This window comes from Ranitomeya variabilis, chromosome 2 (genome assembly GCF_051348905.1).
Source record: "Ranitomeya variabilis isolate aRanVar5 chromosome 2, aRanVar5.hap1, whole genome shotgun sequence".
Classification (NCBI taxonomy): Eukaryota; Metazoa; Chordata; class Amphibia; order Anura; family Dendrobatidae; genus Ranitomeya; species Ranitomeya variabilis.
The window spans coordinates 465,043,564-465,064,713 of record NC_135233.1 but is presented as its reverse complement, the minus strand read 5'-3'; the positions used below and the strand labels follow the sequence as shown (position 1 = coordinate 465,064,713).

The 21,150-nt window shown below is 42.6% G+C and overlaps 1 protein-coding gene across 1 annotated transcript; it reads left to right on the top strand.

Annotated features, from left to right (window-relative positions):
* Window positions 1–2,492: 2,492 nt before the first annotated feature.
* Window positions 2,493–11,656, top strand: LOC143806741 (putative oxidoreductase YtbE). The gene is made up of 2 exons (XM_077287582.1): window positions 2,493–2,674; window positions 9,544–11,656. The coding sequence occupies exons 1-2, from the start codon at window positions 2,659–2,661 to the stop codon at window positions 10,401–10,403; spliced, it is 876 nt and encodes a 291-aa protein (XP_077143697.1). The 5' UTR covers window positions 2,493–2,658; the 3' UTR covers window positions 10,404–11,656.
* The last annotated feature ends 9,494 nt before the right edge of the window (window positions 11,657–21,150 follow it).

The following is a 21,150-nucleotide window of genomic DNA, read 5'->3' as shown; positions in this document are numbered from 1 at the left end:
ACTCCTACACCCTGGAGTCTTCATCAGGTCATTAAAAAATAAATAATATGAAAAGATCAGCCACATTCTCTTTTTATACATTCAAATTCCAAAGGTTGAAATAGGTTGGAGTGCTGGAGGAGCTCTAAAGCCCCACCCAGATAAATGAAAAAAAACACCCCATACAAAAGGGATAAATCCTATATATATATATATATATATATATATATATATATATATATATATATATTTTTTTTTTTTTTTGCTTTTTATCTTTATGGTATTTTATATGGTATCCCCTTGGATTCCTGTCGAATCCCCTTTCAATGCTTCATTTTTGCCTTTGACTAGGTGAGTGCAATTATATAAGCGTGCAATTTACACCTAGTTCTACTGCACTTAGATCATGTGCGGCGTTGTTGCCTTTTTTACCCCTATCCTCAGGGTTGTTTTAATTCTAACTGTAAATAGCGTAACAAGAAAATAAAATTAAAAAACAGGATTACTTTTTTTTGTCGCCGCAACATTGCAATAAAATGCAATGACAGGCGGTCAACAGATCGTATCTACCCCAATATGGTATCAATAAAAACGTCAGCACGGCGGACAAAAAAATAAGCCATTTCCAAGCTCCAGATGCCAAAAAAACAGAGACGCTACGGGTCTCGGAAAATGGTGACAATTTTTTTTGCAAACTTTGGATTTTTTTTTCACCACTTAAGTAAATAAGAACCTTTGCATTTTTGATATCTGCGAACTTACAAATGACCTGGAGAATCATAATGGCAGGTCAGTTTAAGCATTTAGTGAACACAGTAAAAAAAAACCTAACAATTGTGGAATTGCACTTTTCTTGAAATTCACTGCAGTTTGAATTTGTTTCCAGTTTTTCAGTACACAATATGGTAAAGACAATATCACTGTTCAAAAGTACAACTCGTCCCACAAAGAACAAGCCTTCACACGGGTATATTGACGGAAAAATAAAAAAGTTTTGGCTCTGGGAAGAAGGGGAGCCAAAAACGGAAAAAGTCAAGGTCGTGAAGGGGTTAAAATAAGACTACGTGCATTTTTTAAAAATAAGCACCGTATAAAAATCACTAAAAACTCATTGTGGGAATGTAGCCTAATAGTGGCATTTACTTGATTCAGATATCATTGAACAGGCCTTTATCAGAAATGTGGGCAACATTGACTCTGTTCACATGAATCACACAAAACATGTGACCATCACTAACTGGCTGGACCGATCACATATCACCATTGCTATGGACTGGAAATGCAGCCATAAGATAGCTAGGCAATTGGCAATAGCAGTATATACTGGGTTGTTTTTTTTCTCCAATTTTATCTGTTTACAACATCCACCTTATATGTCAGATGCAAGTGTATGGAGTTCATGTGCCTCCTCCATACATAACACTGCTGCTGGCAATAACGGACAGTGGCACGTAAGTGGCGTGATATCAGTGTCGAAACGTTTTGGACGACCATGGCAGCCAGGAGACTAATGGCTGGGCTACATAGGAGATGGTATATACTGCAATACTGGTCCATAAGGGGGCTAAAAAAAATTATTTAAAAAAAATTAAAGCCTGAATCACCCCCTTTTCCCAACCCGAAAAAAATAAATTAATAAAAATAAACCACATCCGCAAGTCCCATATATCAAATATTAAAGCAAAAAAATAAAAATATAAATGAAATGCCAGAGTCGTAGAAAAATAAAATGTTAGGGGCCTTGCAGAATAGCAATACAATTTTTTTTAACTACTAGTGTGGTGCCAGTTCCTCAATGCCTTTGTACCCAATAAATGGCATAAAATCTTGGAAAAATCAGCTTTTTAAACTTTTGGTATTTTTTACGCCACTTTGTATCAGCCATCAAAAATGGACGCTGCGCCAGTCTCGATGAATCTACCCCTAAAGGTTTATCGCCGTTACAATACTTGCACTTCGCCAGGTAATTTTTATCTAACGCTGTAAAAACAATTCCCCCACCCCCAAAAAAAGAAAAACTAGTGGATTAGTTTTTTCTCTGCACATGGACTTTTTTTCCCCTATTTTCCAGTACATTATGTGGTTTTATTGTGTCATTCAAACCAATAACTAACCCGTCCCTTACAAATCCACGTCCTGAGATGGGAAAGTGGACGGAAAACTATATACCGGTAGATTAAAAAGTTATGGCTCGTCGAAGTTGGGAAGAAAAAAATAAAAACCCAAAGCACAAAAAAATGTGCTGGGACTGGAAGGGGTTAAATGATTTTCTACATTTGTGGACCGGGCTGCGTGAGCAGCACTCGCGTCCCCACGCGGAAATTGACGTGAGGTGAGGCTTCAGCCCCGACAGGTCGATTTCTGGTCAGAAAAAACCCACATTGCCTGACACAAAGGGAGTACACTAGCAAAGGTCTCCTAAGTCACATCTATTGGCAGCTGTAGCGTCAGAGACTCCATTTTGTTACAAAACTGTGAGGAAACAAGAGCAACACCAGCAGAGGAAATTACGCAGCGCCATAGCAACTGTTCTCGTATTCCCGCCACAACGACTTATATACTGAGCGCGAAGCGAGAAGCCCCGCCCACGGGCTGCTGCAGCCGCGACGTCACGAAGGAGGCGGAGTTTATACGGTTCAGCCACGCCCTGGTCATGTGATTAGCTCGTGCCCTGGAGAGATGGAGCGGCAGGCAGGTAGGTGCACGCCGCCGGGAGGAAGCTGCAGTGTGTGGCAGGAGGGCGGCTGTCATGTCCGGAGCTGGGTGCAGATACAGTGGGGATTACCGAGTGCTGTGCACTTCCATGTTCTCCCTGCAAACCCTCATGTATACCACAAAGTCGTGTGCACACATGAAGGTTTGTCTCAGGCTTCTCATAGGACCAAATTCCTGCGCTTTTTTTTTTCTTTTCTGAGCTGAAGCTCTGCTGCACTTAAAGCAAAGTGGATGTAATGGCATGAAGCTGTATGTCTGCTGCGTGTTATAAAGCTGCTGTGGAACTATGCAATTTATTTCGGGGTGCACAGAATTTTGTTAATTGTCAAATTTGCACTAAAATCAGATAAAAGAAAGGGGCGGAAATGCTGCAAAAACTCAGGAGCTGCTTCACAAAAAGGGTCCTGCACTTTTTATTCAAAATTTTGCTTGTTTTTTTTTAAACCTGAAAAAAAAGATCATATGAATCGGGTTATTTCAAGCATTTACATTTTTATTATATTTTTTGGGGGATTTTTTTTTAAGCGGACCTGTAAAAAAACAAACAAAAAAAAGAGGTAATTTAGCATGTCTGAAAAGTGGTCTGGAGTAAGATTACTGCCATAAGGGTATGTTTCCATGGTCAGGATTTGACGCAGGTAAAATCTGCACCTGAGGTCACTGGCAGGTCACCTGCGTTTTTGATGCGTTTTTCATGCATTTTTTTCATGCGGATTTGTGTGTTTTTGTAGCTAAATAAAGATATACCCCCCAAAAAGAATTGTGATGTAATTTTTTGTCCAACCTCTTCATTTACATACTCTGTTGAAGAATAATGTTTACACACACAGACTGATAGATGACAGATAGATATGGGATAGATCGATCGTATCTATCGATCGATATATAGATACGATAGATAGGTATACCAAGCCCGATGTTTAGTAATAAATGTAATGGTGCATAAAGAGTTAGGCCGGGATCACACAAATGCGAGAAACTCGGACAAGTCTCACATCCTAAGGGCTGTCCCACACGTCCAGATAATTCCGGTACCGGAATAAATCGGTACCGAAGTCATCCGTGTCCGTGTGCCTGGGAACTCACGTAGGCCATACGTGCGGCACACGTGTGCCGCCCGTATGGCGAGTGGGTACCACACGGAGCGTGTGGTACCCACGCTTGTGGTACTCTGCATCGTGCTGAAGCCGCGATTCATATGTTCCCTGCAGCAGCGTTTGCTGCAGAGAAAATATGAATAATAGTGTTTAAAATAAAGATCTATCTGGTGTCAATAAGATACCTACCGTTACTAATCCTATAGTAGTGAAAGGGTTAATAAAACACACACATGCAGACGTATTTTAATGAAATAAAACACGTTAGCCATATTTTTATTATACGCTCAATCCATGCGATGCCCTCGTCTCCTAGTAAAAAATTAAAAAAATAAACCAACAGTATACTCCCTGAGTCTTACGTAGTCCTTAACCCCTTCCCGACCTGTGATGCCACGTAGGCGTCATGAAAGTCGGTGCCAATCCGACCTGTGACACCTATGTGGCATCATGGAGGGATCGCGTCCCTGCAGATCGGGTGAAAGGGTTAACTCCAATTTCACCCGATCTGCAGGGACAGGGGGAGTGGTACTTCAGCCCAGGGGGGGTGGCTTCACCCCCTCGTGGCTACGATCGCTCTGATTGGCTGTTGAAAGTGAAACAGCCAAACTATGAAAATAGTGAAATATTACAATCCAGCCATGGCCGATGCTGCAATATCATCGGCCATGGCTGGAAACCCTGATCTGCCCCCCCACCGCCACCGATTGCCTCCCCAGTCCTCCATCCTGTGCTCCGCTCCCCTCCATCCGCCCGTCCGCTCCCCTGTCCTCCTGTCCGCTCCCCCCGTGCTCCGCTCCCCCCCCCCCCCCCCCCGTGCTCCGCCCCCCCCCCCCCCTCATACTTACGGAGCCTCCCGGTGTCCGTCCGTCTGCTCCATGGGCGCCGCCATCTTCCAAAATGGTGGGCGCATGCGCAGTGCGCCCGCCGAATCTGCCGGCCGGCAGATTCGTTCTAGGTACATTTTGATCACTGTGATAAAACCTATCACAGTGATCAAAATAAAAACAATAGTAAATGAACCCCCCCTTTATTACCCCCATAGGTAGGGACAATAATAAAAATAAAGAAAATATATTTACTTTTATTTTTACACTAGGGTTAGGGCTAGGGTTAGGGTTGGAATTAGGGTATGTGCACACTCTGCGGATTTCGCTGCGGAACCGCAGCGTTTCCGCAACTGCGGGTCCACAGCGGTTTCCCATAAGTTTACAGTACAATATAAACCTATGGGAAACTAAATCCGCAGTGCACATGCTGCGGAAAAAACCGTGCGGAAACGCAGCCGTTTATATTTCCACAGCATGTCAATTCTTTGTGCGGATTCCGCTGCAGGTTTACACCTGCTCCAATAGAAAACTGCAGGTGTAAACCCGCCGTGGAAACATAAGGCTATGTGCACACGGTGCGGATTTGGCTGCGGATCCGCGGCGGATTGGCCACTGCGGATTCGTAGCAGTTTTCCATCAGGTTTGCAGTACCATGTAAACCTATGGAAAACCAAATCCGCTGTGCCCATGGTGCGGAAAATACCGCGCGGAAACGCTGCATTGTATTTTCCACAGCATGTCAATTCTTTGTGCGGATTCCGCAGCGTTTTACACCTGTTCCTCAACAGGACTCCGCAGGTGAAATCCGCACAAAAAATCGCTGTAAACCCGCAGGTAAAACGCAGTGCATTTTACCTGCGGATTTTTAAAAAATGGTGCAGAAAAATCTCACACGAATCCGCAACGTGGGCACATAGCTTTAGGGTTAGGGTTGGAATTAGAGTTAGGGTTGGAATTAGGGCTAGGGTTGGAAATAGGGTTAAGATTAGGCTTGTGGTTAGGGTTAGGGGTGTGTTGGGATTAGGGTTAGGGGTGTGTTGTGGTTAGGGGTGTGTTGAGGTTAGGGTTGTGATTAGGGTTATGGCTAGAGTTGGGATTAGGGTTACGGGTGTGTTGGGGTTAGTGTTGGAGTTAGAATTGAGGGGTTTCCACTGTTTAGGCACATCAGGGGTCTCCAAACGCAACATGGCGCCACAATTGATTCCAGCCAATCTTGCGTTCAAAAAGTCAAATGGTGCTCCCTACCTTCTGAGCCCCGACGTGTGCCCAAACAGTGGTTTACCCCCACATGTGGGGTACCAGCATACTCAGGACAAACTGGGCAGCAACTATTGGGGTCTAATTTCTCCTGTAACCCTTGTGAAAATAAAAAATTGCTTGCTGAAACATAATTTTTGAGGAAAGAAAAATGATTTTTTATTTTCACGGCTCTGCGTTATAAACTTCTGTGAAGCACTTGGGGGTTTAAAGTGGTCACCGCACATCTAGATTAGTTCCATGGGAGGTCTAGTTTCCAAAATGGGGTCACATGTGGGGGAGCTCCAATGTTTAGGCACACAGGGGCTCTCCAAACACGACATGGTGTCCGCTAACGATTGGAGCTAATTTTTTATTCAAAAGTCAAATGGCATGTGCACAAACAGTGGTTTGTGACCACATATGAGGTATCCGTGTACTCAGGAGAAATTGCCCAACACATTTTAGGATCCACTTTATCCTGTTGCCCATGTGAAAATGAAAAAATTGAGGCTAAAAGAATTTTTTTGTGACAAAAAAGTACTTTTTCATTTTTACGGATCAATTTGTGAATCACCTAGGGGTTCAAAGTGCTCACTATGCATCTAGATAAGCTCCTTGGGGGGTCTAGTTTCTAAAATGGGGTCATTCGTGGGGGAGCTCCAATGTTTAGGCACACGGGGGCTCTCCAAAAGCGACATGGTGTCCGCTAAAGATTGGAGCCAATTTTTCATTGAAAAAGTCAAATGGCGCTCCTTCCCTTCCGAGCCCTGTTGTGCGCCGAAACAGTGGTCCCCCCCCCCCCCATATGGGGTATCGGCGTACTCAGGACATATTGCACAATAACTTTTGGGTTCCAGTTTCTCTTTTTACCCTTGGGGAAATAAAAAAAAGGTTGCTAAAAGATCATTTTTGTGACTAAAAAGTTAAATGTTAATTTTTTCCTTCCATGTTGCTTCTGCTGCTGTGAAGCACCTGAAGGGTTAATAAACTTTTTGAATGTGGTTTTGAGCACCTTGAGGGGTGCAGTTTTTAGAATGGTGTCACTTTTGGGTATTTTCAGCCATATAGACCCTTCAAACTGACTTCAAATGTGAGGTGGTCCCTAAAAAAAATGGTTTTGTAAATTTCGTTGCAAAAATGAGAAATCGCTGGTCAAATTTTAACCCTTATAACTTCCTAGCAAAAAAAAATGTTGTTTCCAAAATTGTGCTGATGTAAAGTAGACATGTGGGAAATGTTATTTATTAACTATTTTGTGTCACATAACTCTCTCGTTTAACAGAATAAAAATTCAAAATTTGAAAATTGTGAAATTTTCAAATTTTTCGCTAAATTTCCATTTTTGTCACAAATAAATGCAAAAATTATCGACCGAAATTTACCACTAACATGAATCCCAATATGTCACGAAAAAACAATCTCAGAACCGCTAGGATCCGTTGAAGCGTTCCTGAGTTATTACCTCATAAAGGGACACTGGTCAGAATTGCAAAAAACGGCCAGGTCATTAAGGCCAAAATAGGCTGGGTCATGAAGGGGTTAATAACGAGTGTCCCACGACGAGTCCAGCTCTGCTACATCTGGATACCTGACATCCAGACATAGCAGAGCCTGTGGATGATCGCCACAGATAACTCTCCAGTGATCACCTACACTGCAGCGTTCTCACAATCAGCTGACCGTGAGAACCAGACTAGTGACCGGAGATAACCCCCGGTCACGTGCACGGCAGTTCTCGCGATAAGATAAGTTATCGCGAGAACTGCAGTGGACGCGTACTTCCGGCGGCGGGACAGGTGAGCCGGCATATAAATTAGGAGACATGTGTAGTAAGCTGCGTTTACGCACTTACTATGCATGTGACTAATCATTAGATGCGGTTTTACCGCATCTAATGATTATGGGTAATTTACGGAGCGGCGCCGCATTGTAAACAGACGTGCTGCGTTCTGAAAACACGCGCCGCATGTCCGTTTACGCGGTTCTGCCGCATATGTGTTTTAACGCATAGTGGAGACGGGGTTTCATGAAATCCCCTCCACTATGCTGTAACATCTGGACGCTGCGTGCGTGACGCTGCGGCTCTACGCAGCGTCAAACATGCATTGTTTCCTGACCGTGGAAACACACCCTAAGGGCTCATTTCCACTTGTGAGGAAAACAGACGAGTGCAATCCGATAAAAAATCGGATTGCACTCGGACCAATGTTATTCAATAGGTGTCTTTTCATTTGCGATTTTTTTTCTCAGCCGAAATCGGACTGAGAAAAAAATCGCAGCATGCTGCGATTTGCTGCGAGTCTCGGACGAGACTCGCCAATGTGTTGTGAATTCTGCCTTTGGGCTCCCTCCGGTGGTTGTAGGTGGTAATGCAGTTGTCCCTGAGTTGCAGTCCTGGTCAGGTGTATCTGCTGATTGCAGTTCTGACTGGAGTATTTAGGCGTGCAGAATTCATTAGTCCTTGCCAGTTGTTCATGGTTGTTGGGAGGTTTTGGTCCTGGTTTGGTTCCTTCTGCCTTCTGCCAAATCAGCAAAGATAAGTGTCTGGTTTTGTTTCTGTGGCACACATGCTGTGTGCTTAATAATTCTGTGCTATTCAGTGTTTTGTTTTTTTTTGTCCAGCTTAGATTGTGTCAGTATTTTCTCAGTCTTGTTGGATTCTCTGGGGTTGCAGATATTCATTCCATGTCTTTAGTTAGATTGTGGAACTTTTTGTATTATCTGCTGTGGATATTTTTGGAAGGGTTTTAATACTGACCGCTTAGTATTCTGTCCTATCTTTCCCTATTTAGCTAGAGTGGCCTCTTTTGCTGAATCCTGTTTTCTGCCTGCGTGTGTCTTTCCTCTCCTACTCACAGTCATTATTCGTGGGGGCTGCCTATGCTTTGGGGTTCTGCTCTGAGGCAAGGTAGTATTCCTATTTCCATCTGTAGGGGTATTTAGTCCTCCGGCTGTGTCAAGGTGTCTAGGTTTTGTTAGGCACACCCCACGGCTACTTCTAGTTGCGGTGTTAGTTCAGGTTTTGCGGTCAGTACAGTTTCCACCTACTCCAGAGAAAGTTCATGCGGCTCCAAAGTCACCGGATCATAACAGTACAACTGGAGAGGACTAATGAATCCTGCACGCCTAAATACCCCAGTCAGAACTGCAATCAGCAGATACACCTGACCAGGACTGCAACTCAGGGACAACTGCATTACCACCTACAACCACCGGAGGGAGCCCAAAGGCAGAATTCACAACACCAATGCAAGTCAATGTGTGCGTGAAAAAAAACGCATGGAATACGGACCATCCGTATTCCGTCCGTTTTTTACGGATACATTACCATTCTGTGGCATAGAACACTGTAAATGGTCCTGTAAATGACTGTATAAAAATAGTTGCAGAGAAAAAAACCGGATTGCATACGGATGTCATACGGATGTAAAACGGAAAGTTATGACTCTTGGAAGAGGGGAAGGAAAAAAACGAAAAGCACAGAAAAAAATGGCTATGGCTAGAAAAGGCTAATGGGTTAGTATGGGCGAATATGTCACAATTAATGGTGCAGTGTAGAATTCTGTAATTGGTTTCTTTTTGGGATTCCATGTATTTCAAGCTGTTTCCCATTCCTACAGGCTTTATGTTTTACATTGCTTTCGGTCCTTATAAAACGTGATGTCTCTTTCTATCCCCCACAGCTCCACAGCAGTCGGTGACCCTTAATAATGGGGTGACCATGCCCCTCCTTGGCTTGGGCACATTTCGTTTGAGGGGACTAGAAAATCTGCTCCAGGCCGTAGACGCTGCGTTGGAGTGTGGCTACCGCTCGTTTGACACTGCCGCTGTCTATCGTAACGAGGCTGATCTCGGTCACGCTTTGCGCCAGCTGTTGCCTAAATATGGCTTAGGTCGCTCTGATATCTTCATCACAAGCAAGTTATCTCCTGCAGATTTAGGCCCGGGAGCCCGTGATGCCTGTTTGAAGAGCTTGGCCGAATTGGGAGATGATTACTTGGATCTCTACCTCGTTCACTGGCCAGGGAAGCAGGGCTGGAGAAGTGACGATGTCCGTAACCAAGCCGCTAGAGAAGAAAGCTGGAGAGCCTTGGAGGGCCTCTATCAGACTGGCATTATTAAGGCCCTAGGCGTGTCCAATTATACAGAGGACCACCTGGCACAGCTCCTTGGATCGTGCAGCATCCCCCCTGCGGTGTTACAGGTGGAGTGCCATCCACGGCTCCCACAGACCAATCTTATCGGTTGGTGCAAACAAAATGGCGTTCATCTCCAAGCTTACTCCTCGCTGGGCTGTGGGGATCTTCTGGGAGATGCGGAAGTGTGCAAAGTGGCAAACGTGCACGGGCGCACTCCCTCCCAGGTGTTACTCAGGTGGGCACTACAGCAAGGTGTTGGCGTTATTCCTAAAGCTTCTGCGCCAGCGAGAATCGAGGAGAATTTTAAGGTCTGGGATTTTGAGCTGCGTAATGAGGAAGCCGAACTGCTGAAAGGTGGAAGAAGCGAGATAAGATACTGCTGGGATCCTACCGGAGTGGCGTAGCGTCATCTGGACTGTATTATCCTCCTATTTTTCTTGGCTATGCTTTTTGGCTTGGCTCCAAAATCCACACCAAATCTGCCAGAGGTCTAAGGGGGGAGGTATGTTCAAAAACTGAAACATGTACTGCCAACATTTCAGAAACGGAAAAAATAATCTTCTACATCCGAATGGGGTTGTTGGATGGATTTGTGCAAGCTTTTACTGACAAAATGAGGTGGTCATAGAAAAATCTGCGTTTTCTAAAAAAAATACTATATCATTTTTTGGGGTGTGTGCTTTTTTTTCGGTCAAAAAATGGCATTAAAGATTGAACTTTACGGAAATTTCTGCAAAGACGCTGAGGTTTTTGGCGGTTATAAAGAACCGTGACCAAAATAAAGTATTGTGGCTGCAATGTGATGAACCCATTGTAAGAAGGACAGATTAATGTTACATTCCCAACTTTATTACAGTAATCAAGAGTTCCATATATTTGTCGTGTTTGTTATCGGGGGTTAAAGAGTATCATTTTTTTTATTTTATTTAATATCTAGTAAATAAAATTAAAATGTAGGAATAGTTCTACAGGTCTTGAAACTCCAACAGATAGCTAAAAAAACTGCTGTTACATACTGTTCAGCTAGGATACACACTGAGCTACTGTATGAGCATACGCACAGAGCTACTGTATGAGCATACGCATTGAGCAGTGTACAGGCTCAGCAGAAAGTAGGAGCTTGATCCCCTCTCTGTGTGCATGCTCATGCAGAATCTTCATCCTCATGCTTGCAGTGTGACTTTTTAAGCAATCTGTGTGGGGTCTCAGGATCCATAACGACCCACCCTTTGTGGTCCGCTGCACGTGTTAGGAAGGGAAGATATTAAATAAAACAATAGGTATTGTTTGACTAGCACTACATTGGCTTCTTTGGCTTTTCAGAGAAAATATACTTTACAGATCCAGCCGAGAGCATAGCTGGAAGCCAGGATAGTTAAGTGCCGCTCCTGGGTGGCATTTTTCTGCTCCGATTTTTGTGTATTTCTCTATGGAAGAGAAATGTCAATCATTTAGAGCAGCGCTGGGAATAGCCGGCTGGAAGCAGCACATGACTAATCTTCTATCCAGCTATTGTCTCTGGCACTTCAGAGAAAAATATACATGGCTGCAATCGTACAGTGAGACTTTAATTCATGCTACTCGCGGTTTGGTCAGCATGAAATGGGTCACAAGTTTCCTTTAGAGCACATTCACATGAACGGATTTTTGCTGCTGTAAAAAAAAAAAAAAAAAAATGGTATAGTTTTCTGAATGAAACGCTGAACGATTTTTTTAGATGGTCGTGTGAACCAAGAATTCAGCCCCATTGGTTGGTGACCTTGGGCTGCAGCCGAGTATCCTACACCTAGAGCAGACTTTTTATTTTTAACCAAAATGGTGCAAGGCTCCGACCCTGAAATCCCCCCTATGAGTTATGTCAGCAATTGTGAAAACTTTCAAAATGATATTAACCGCAATTGTAAGTGGTAATTGTTTTAATCAAGGCTAATTCGTAGTTGTGATCTCTCGTCCTGGCGTCTCGCTTCCTCACACTGTATAATTACGTTGGCTGAGAAAAATTGTAGGAAAAACTTCCCGCGATTAAAAATAGAGGCTATAATAATGAAGACATGTAAGATACTGCTGCAACGACATACGCTGGAGATCTGGGGTGCCGGAGATAACCTGCACGTGTACAGCATCAAAGAGAATTCACCGCCCAGTCTCTACTGTTAGACCATGACTGATCGGGAAAGTAGACGGGTCATTATTTAACGCGCTGCCAAAAGTAGTCTTCCCTTTACAGAACACAATTCCCGTGGTTATAAGAAACTGGAGGCTGACATTTCTCTCCTTTAAAAAAAAAAAAAAGTGTATATATATATAATTTTTTTATTTATTTTTTTAAATTTGCTGAAGATACTCGGTTAGCACATGAGCATGCTCAGATGACACCTTATCCCAGCACATTCGCGCATCACTAATTATGACCCTTGAGATTAGTTTGGTCTGACAATTTGTGGCCGTTGCTACAAAGAGAAAAAGACCAGCACATCCAAGCTAGTGTGAACAGGTGACAACCAAAAAAAACATATAACTTGAAAAATGGTTAAGGCTGCACCATGGTTTACCAAGAATGATTACTATACAACTACATTACTGCCATATAAAATGGGAAAAAAGCACTATATAATATTCATCTGCAAAATTACTCTGAAAAACACAGTAAAAAAGAAGGTACTTAGAGCGTAAATTGGCCAATATACAGTACAGACCAAAAGTTTGGACACACCTCATTTAAATATTTTTCTGTATTTTCAGGACTATGAAAATTGTACATTCACACTGAAGGCATCAAAACTAAGAATTATGTAGAATTATATACTTAACAAAAAGTGTGAAACAACTGAAAATATGTCTTATATTCTAGGTTCTTCAAAGTAGCCACCTTTTGCGTTGATGACTGCTTTGCACACTCTTAGCATTCTCTTGATGAGCTTCAAGAGGTAGTCACCGGGAATGGTCTTCCAACAATCTTGAAGGAGTTCCCAGGGATGCTTAGCACTTGTTGGCCCTTTTGCCTTCACTCTGCGGTATAGCTCACCCCAAACCATCTCGATTGGGTTCAGGTCTGGTGACTGTGGAGGCCAGGTCATCTGGCGTAGCACCCCATCACTCTCCTTCTTGATCAAATAGCCCTTACACAGCCTGGAGGTGTGTTTGGGGTCATTGTCCTGTTGAAAAATAAATGATGGTCCAACTAAACGCAAACCGGATGGAATAGCATGCTGCTGCAAGATGCTGTGGTAGCCATGCTGGTTCAGTATGCCTTCAATTTTGAATAAATCCCCAACAGTGTCACCAGCAAAGCACCCCCACACCATCACACCTCCTCCTCCATGCTTCATGGTGGGAACCAGGCATGTAGAGTCCATCCGTTCACCTTTTCTGTGTTGCACAAAGACACGGTGGTTGGAACCAAAGATCTCAAATTTGGACTCATCAGGCCAAAGCACAGATTTCCACTGGTCTAATGTTCATTCCTTGTGTTCTTTAGCCCAAACAAGTCTCTTTTGCTTGTTGCCTGTCCTTAGCAGTGGTTTCCTAGCAGCTATGCAGCTATTTTACCATGAAGGCCTGCTGCACAAAGTCTCCTCTTAACAGTTGTTGTAGAGATGTGTCTGCTGCTAGAACTCTGTGTGGCATTGACTTGGTCTCTAATCTGAGCTGCTGTTAACCTGCGATTTCTGAGGCTGGTGACTCGGATAAACTTATCCTCAGAAGCAGAGGTGACTCTTGGTCTTCCTTTCCTGGGGCGGTTTTCATGTGAGCCAGTTTCTTTGTAGCGCTTGATGTTTTTGCCAATGCACTTGGGGACACTTTCAAAGTTTTCCCAATTTTTCAGACTGACTGACCTTCATTTCTTAAAGTAATGATGGCCACTTGTTTATCTTTACTTAGCTGCTTTTTTCTTGCCATAATACAAATTCAAACAGTCTATTCAGTAGGACTATCAGCTGTGTATCCACCAGACTTCTGCACAACACCACTGATGGTCCCAACCCCATTTATAAGGCAAGAAATCCCACTTATTAAGCCTGACAGGGCACACCTGTGAAGTGAAAACCATTCCCGGTGACTACCTCTTGAAGCTCATCAAGAGAATGCCAAGAGTGTGCAAAGCAGTCATCAAAGCAAAAGGTGGCTACTTTGAAGAACCTAGAATATAAGACATATTTTCAGTTGTTTCACACTTTTTTTGTTAAGTATATAATTCCACATGTGTTAATTCATAGTTTTGATTCCTTCAGTGTGAATGTACAATTTCCATAGTCATGAAAATACAGAAAAACCTTTAAATGAGGTGTGTCCAAACTTTTGGTCTGTACTGTATGTGAGCCCAACTGCCACATCAAGGTGTCCTTCAAAAGTTGGGTCCCTCTCCTGATATGTCACCTCTCCTGGGCAAAAAACTACAATTTATGGGGCAGGAATGGACCAGCTAACCATTTAAAATAACCTGGCTGATGGGAGTGCACGTGTTTTTGATACAAAGAGAAAAAGACCAGCACATCCAAGCTAGTGTGAAGGGACCCAACTTTTGAAGGACGCCATGACTTGGCAGTTGGGCTCACATATATTGGCCAATTTTTTGCGCTAAGTACCTTTTTTTTTTTTTTTTAACTGTATTTTTCATAGCTATTTTGCAGATGAATATTTCATATATACATAGCGCTTTTTTCCTATCCTCTATGGCAGTATGGCCATTGCACCAAAAAAGGTTATGCACCCCCACCTCCGTTCTAAGAGAATAGCCTGCTTTAAGGCGCATTTAGATGTCTGAGATCGGACCGCAATGCACAGACTCGCCGCAGTTTCCTGAAACCAATCATCACAGCCTCACGGATAGGGAGACCCGCAGCGGGTCCGAGCATTGCAGTCCAATCTCGGACCAATTTGCACAATGTCTGACATGACACTCAAGGACATGCCTCTGCCACCAGCTGAACAGGGTCATACACTCGCCCATGTGGTACACCGCATGGTTCGGGATATATTCTTGGGTGAAAGATATTTAGTGCATTGTAAATACATCAGACATATAAAAGGAAACTATAGAAGAACAGTATCTGGAGAAGAAAAAAAAAATCTATACTTGGCTTTTTTTATTAAATGTCTGTTTTCACTCCCACCCGTAAATTAGAATACACATATGCGTCCGCACATTGTCAGCGTCTTGGTCGGCTTGTCAGTTCTTTGAAAGGCTGAACAAGCAGCAGATGTCTCTGGAGTCTTTGCCCATTTCTTCTTTATATCCCTGGGATCCAGCTCTCTGCTCGAGGGCCAGTAAAGGGTATGTTAGTCAGACGGTTATTGCTGCACATATGCTTATCACTCGGCTGACGGCTGCACAGCACCAGCTTTACTTTGTAGAGATGCTTGTATTAAGTCTTTCGTTTGCAGTGTAGGAAATCTGCAGCCAAGTTAGGACATAACCACATTAGGCTCTGTTCACACTGCATGGATTGTACGGCTGGAAAATCTCCAGATGAATAGATGTATGGCTGATTTCTATATAACTCTGCCGTCCCGTGGCATATATTGTTTGACTCCAAGAAGTCTACATTCCTTTTTTAGCAGATTCTCCTCCCAGAGCCCACATCAAAAATCAGACAATCCCTGCATGTGTTGCTGTTGTCCAACAGTCACAAGATATACATATTTTTCGCAGCATTTTTCCTGCCAGGACACAGGTCTTTAGTGCAGAAATGTCTGCTGCAAATACTTAACAAATACTTAACATGTACACGTACATTTCCGTCGTTTTTTTTTCACTGCCGTAGTATCACTAAAGTCTGTCCCCTGCCCTTAGTAGTATACTTACCAGCCACAGTCTTCCACTCTTCCCAGAGCCGCTCCGAACGCAGCCCAATTGACCAGAAGTTAGAGGTAACGGTCATAAGCTCTAAATATGACTCCATAGGAGCCTCCATCTGCTCACATAGACCTACATGGAGTTGTGACTTCCGGATCACCCAGCAAGAACAGGAGCGATCCGGCAGGTCACAACGAACAGAAGATTGGAGCAGCACTGAGAACAGAAGAAGACGGCGACTAGTGTGCATATCCCTAGGGCAGGGTACTTAGATAAGGATTTTTGAGCAGAATCTGTTTCAAAATCCTCATCAAAAATTGTGTTTGAGCATACCCCAATAGTTGGCACAAGAGACAGCATGGTCTTCCTTCTGGAGGATAGCTAATTTACAAAAGAGCATTGATTGGCTTGGAAGACTCCCTACATGAGCCTGTGACCTCCCAAGAAGGAACCTCCATTCCCCCTTTAGAGAACTTCGAAACTGAAAAACATACTATTTGGTGGCTTTATATAAAATTAGCGCATATGTATATGTTTCAGAGATAGTGAAATTAGTTTTCAACACTCCTTTGGGACGGGCGTGTCATTAAAAAATGGCTACAAAAAAAAAAAAATTGAACACAATTTACCGTACTTCTTTTAACCGCTCCAGGGTTCAAGAAGTGTAGCTATAAAGAAGTGACATGTTTATTCTTTATATCTGAAAGTTCAAAGAAAAGATTCCTGCCAGAAGTCGCTCCGGCAAAAAGACCACCACAGCTTTTTTTTCCCCTAAAGCTGCTCATCTAGGAAAAGCTTGTTCATTGTCATTTATACTTGTATTCTGTATGTGAATCAATCATGCTTTAAAAATAAATAATAATCTATACCAAGATTTTTTTTTTCCCTGTAATCAGACCACTAGGTGGCAGCATTGTGTAACGTGGTATGATCAGTGCATCGTGCGCCTAATCTGAATGAACGACGCTTTTCTTTCGGCAATTGATTCAGATTTGCAGATTAGGAAAGAAGACAATATTCATGTTTTACTGCACATTTCTAGAAAGATAGAGTGTTGTCAAACCCTTGTAATGAAGCATTCCCTCTGCCATTTCAGACAGCTTATTGCAGTAATTTACTAGGCACGGTTTTCAGCTCATAAATCAGAAATGTGCAGATTTTGGGTTCTTAGTAGAACAAATGAACCTGCCAAAATGACAGTCAATGACTCATTCGTATGCAAGTGTTTAGCTTCATATCTTCCCTGAACATCTAGATAACGGAATATGTGAAAGTCAGCAAATCCCTGCTGAGATGACAGAAATCTATATGTCCAATTAATGCGAGTGGATCTCGTGGTGCTGTTACGGCACATTACACGGATTCTTCCGGGAGTCTCCTAGGTCAGGAATTGACCGGACAGTTGTGTTCTGGTCCCGGGAGGACTGGTGACTGCACGCCGTGGGAAACGTAACCAAAGGCATTCAATGATCCGGTGTGATTAATAAATGTGCCCTTTAGTTATTTATTACAAATGTAGATATCGATAGGCAATAAATGTGCAGGGTCAAGATCTCGGTCAGTGGAGAGATGGAACGTGCTCCTAATGAAATAACATGTTATTGATATATAAATTATCGCAGAATATTTCCAGCTCGCTCGGTGGAAACCTTACATACAGCCAGTGACTCATAACTTGGCACTGGAACGACACGGTCGTGGAGTGAAGAAATATATTTTACATGCATCAAAAGCAAAGCTCGACCTTAAAATATAAGTGACATTTAAAAAAATAAAAAACTTGGCAGAAGTTTTGATAAGTCGGGGGGGAGGGTCTAGGTGCACTGACAGTTCCTAAAATAAAGTGCTTAGATGAGTGACGACTGACTTTCTAGAGGGCATGCCTTTAGGGCAGCGCTCTACTGTGCTCTTCTGATCCCTCCGATTGGCGATCAGTGGGAGTCTGAGCATTGCCAACATTTCTAACACATCTATAACAAGGTTTTTCTAAATTACAGTTACTCTTTATAGTGAATATATCACTACATTTCACAATATAAACTACATACATTTAATTAGAACTTGGACCTGATTAGGTCGGTGTACTTTCTCTGAAAATTCAGGTCTGAGTGATGGCATAATTCCGATATGAACATTTTACGAGCGAAGTTAAAACTTTTAAAAAGGATTATACAGTAGTGATGAGCGAACGTGCTCGGATAAGGTGTTATCTGAGCATGCTCGGGTGCTAACAGAGTGCAGCGTGCTCAAAAATAAAAATAAGAGTCCCCACGGCGGCATGGCAATTCCTGCATGTGTTGCGGCTGTCGAACAGTTTCAGGGATTCGAACATATTTTTTGAGCAAGCCAAAGACACTCGGTTATCACCCGAGCATGCTTGGAGAATGCCTTATCTGAGCACTTTCGCTCATCACTATTATACAGCCATTATTATATAGATATAGAAGTAAACACTCCAGCCTCATCAGCTCTAAAGATCTATTTAATGCTTTGCAAAAATCATACGTTGATCTAAAGCCGCTAGGCAAAAATATACATAACTGAACATGAAGTTCTTAGTTTAACATTCTGATCAAACTGTATGAAGCCCACTGCCACGTCACGGTGAACCTGCGTACAGATTGTACTGTGAAATCAGGTGACAGATTCGATTTACAGAAAAGCTCCAAAGCCACCCTATTTGGACTTGCAGCGACCGAAGCAATACATTTGCAGAGACGACCATTAGTATTTCCCCAGCCTCTCCTGTCATCAGTTACCTCCGGCAGCACTGCACCATGGTGAGTTAGGCCGGCGTCACACTAGGCGTATGAAAATACGGTCCGTTTTTTACGGCTGTAATACGCAGTAATTGTCCCAAAACACTGTTCCGTATTCAATGCGAGGATGCGATTTTTACACACAAATTTATCCGTGTGTCATCCGTATGGCTGCTGTACGGCGATTCTTTTGCACAGGCTTGCAAAATGGACATATCATGGATCCATCGGCTCAAGTATTCTTAAAAACATATATACAGTCTATATATATATATATATATATATATTTATGTTTAATACAGCGCTAGATAGCAGAAAAGCCAGTAATTCAATTGCCGACTTTTGCTATCTCCTTCCCAAACCCGACAGGATATGAGACATGGATTACATACAGTAAACCATCTCATATCCCTTCTTTTATTACATATTCCTCTTTACTAATGTAACAAGTGTATGTGTGTTAAGTTTGGGGTCTCTATTAAATTAAAGGGTTAAATCGCGGACAAAATTGGTGTGGACTCCCACGCAATTTTCTCCGCCAGAGTAGGAAAGCCAGTGACTGAGGGCAGATATTAATAGCCTAGAGAGGGTCCATGGTTATTGCCCCCCCCACCCAAAGCTAAAAACATCTGCCCCCAGCCACCCCAGAAAAGGCACATTTGTAAGATGCACCTATTCTGGCACTTAGCCTCTCTCTTCCCACTCCCGTGTAGCGGTGGGATACGGGGTAATGAAGGGTTAATGTCACCTTGCTATTGTAAGGTGACATTAAGCCAGGTTAATAATGAAAAAGACCACATTTTTGGTCGAAACGTTGCTGTACCATGGCTTAAATAAACTTTTCACTTTGATGATTACACCTGGTTGGAGCGCTGTTCATCTACTTAATAAGGGAGAGGCGTCAATTATGACACCTATCCATTATTAATACAATAGTACGAAATGGTTAATAAAACACATTATTTCATTAAAATACTTTTTAATAAAGACACATGGTGTTTTAATATTTTATTATACTCTTAATCCACCTGAAGACCCTTGTCACCTGAAATAAAAGTTAAAAAAAAACAAACAATAATATTCCATACATTCCATCGTTCAGTCTTGTCCCACGCTGTAAATCCATCTGAAGGGGTTAAATCATTTTACACCCAGGAGCTCTGCTAATGCAGCTGTGCTCCTGCCTGTAAAACTTGGTGAATGAATGGAATGCAGGGGATGAACTCATATGAACTCGAGCGTGAGTAAATATTCAGAAAAGTTCCCACGCTTGAGTTCATATGAGTTCTTACAGATGTACTTTTTCTGGGGTGGCTGGGGGCAGATGTTTTTAGCCAGGGGGGTCCTATAACCATGGACCCTCTCTAGGCTATTAATATCTACCGTCAGTCACTGGCTTTCCCACTCTGGCGGAGAAAATTGCGCGGGAGTCCACGCCAATTTTTTCTAGAGGCCACAAATTTTACACAGATACATTTGTTACATTAGTAAAGAGGAATATGCAAAACAAAAAAGGGATATGAGATGGTTTACTGTATGTAAACCATGTCTCATATCCTGTCGGGTTTGTGAAGGAGAGAGCAAAAGCCGGCAATTGAATCACTGGCTTTTCTGCTATCTAGCGCTGAAATATATATATATACATATATACACACACACACACACACACACACACACACACACACACACACACACACACACACACTCTCTATGTGTATACATTTATTCTACCTATTCTGTCAGTGTGATTTTACTGTACACCGCACTGAATTGCCGGCTTTTCTATAGAACAGCGGTGCGTATTTCTCACAAGTCACACGCATGGTCCGTGTGTAATCTATAATTTTCTTGCCCCCATAGACTTTCATTGGCGTATTTTTTTGTGAAAACAAAAGAAAAAATCCAGCTCACCATAGTTGTAGTCCCTGGAGGTTCGGAGCACGGAAACACTGTGTCAAGGCGTGAGGAATGCAGGAAATAGAAAAAATCCAGCTCAACGAGGTGGTGAAAAAGCAAAGTCTTGGTACTTTATTCACTTCATATCAAAAAATAGAGGATAAAACAACAGCACAATATAATTAAAAACACTATCTACGCGTTTCTGGTGACATAGCACCCTTAGTCATATGTCACCAGAAACGCGTAGATAGTGTTTTTAATTATATTGTGCTGTTGTTTTATCCTCTATTTTTTGATATGAAGTGAATAAAGTACCAAGACATTGCTTTTTCACCACCTCGTTGAGCTGGATTTTTTTCTATTTCCTGTATTTTTTTGTGCAATACGCTGACAAACGCAGCATGCTGCGATTTTCTACTGCCGTAACATACCGTATATTACGGATGTGTAATATACGGCAGATAGGAGCTGGGCCATAGAGATTCATTGGGCCGCGTGCAATGCGTATTTTCTGCGCTCATACGTCCGTAAAACTCGCTAGTGTGACGCCGGCCTTATACAGCCAGATTCAGCACTTGCATTTTTTTTATTTATTTTTTAATAATTTTCTTTTTTTTTCCCCTTCAGTTAGTAGGATACACTGATGATTTTTGCTCCAAATTCATCAAAATGATGCACGCGGTTCATGAATTTTGA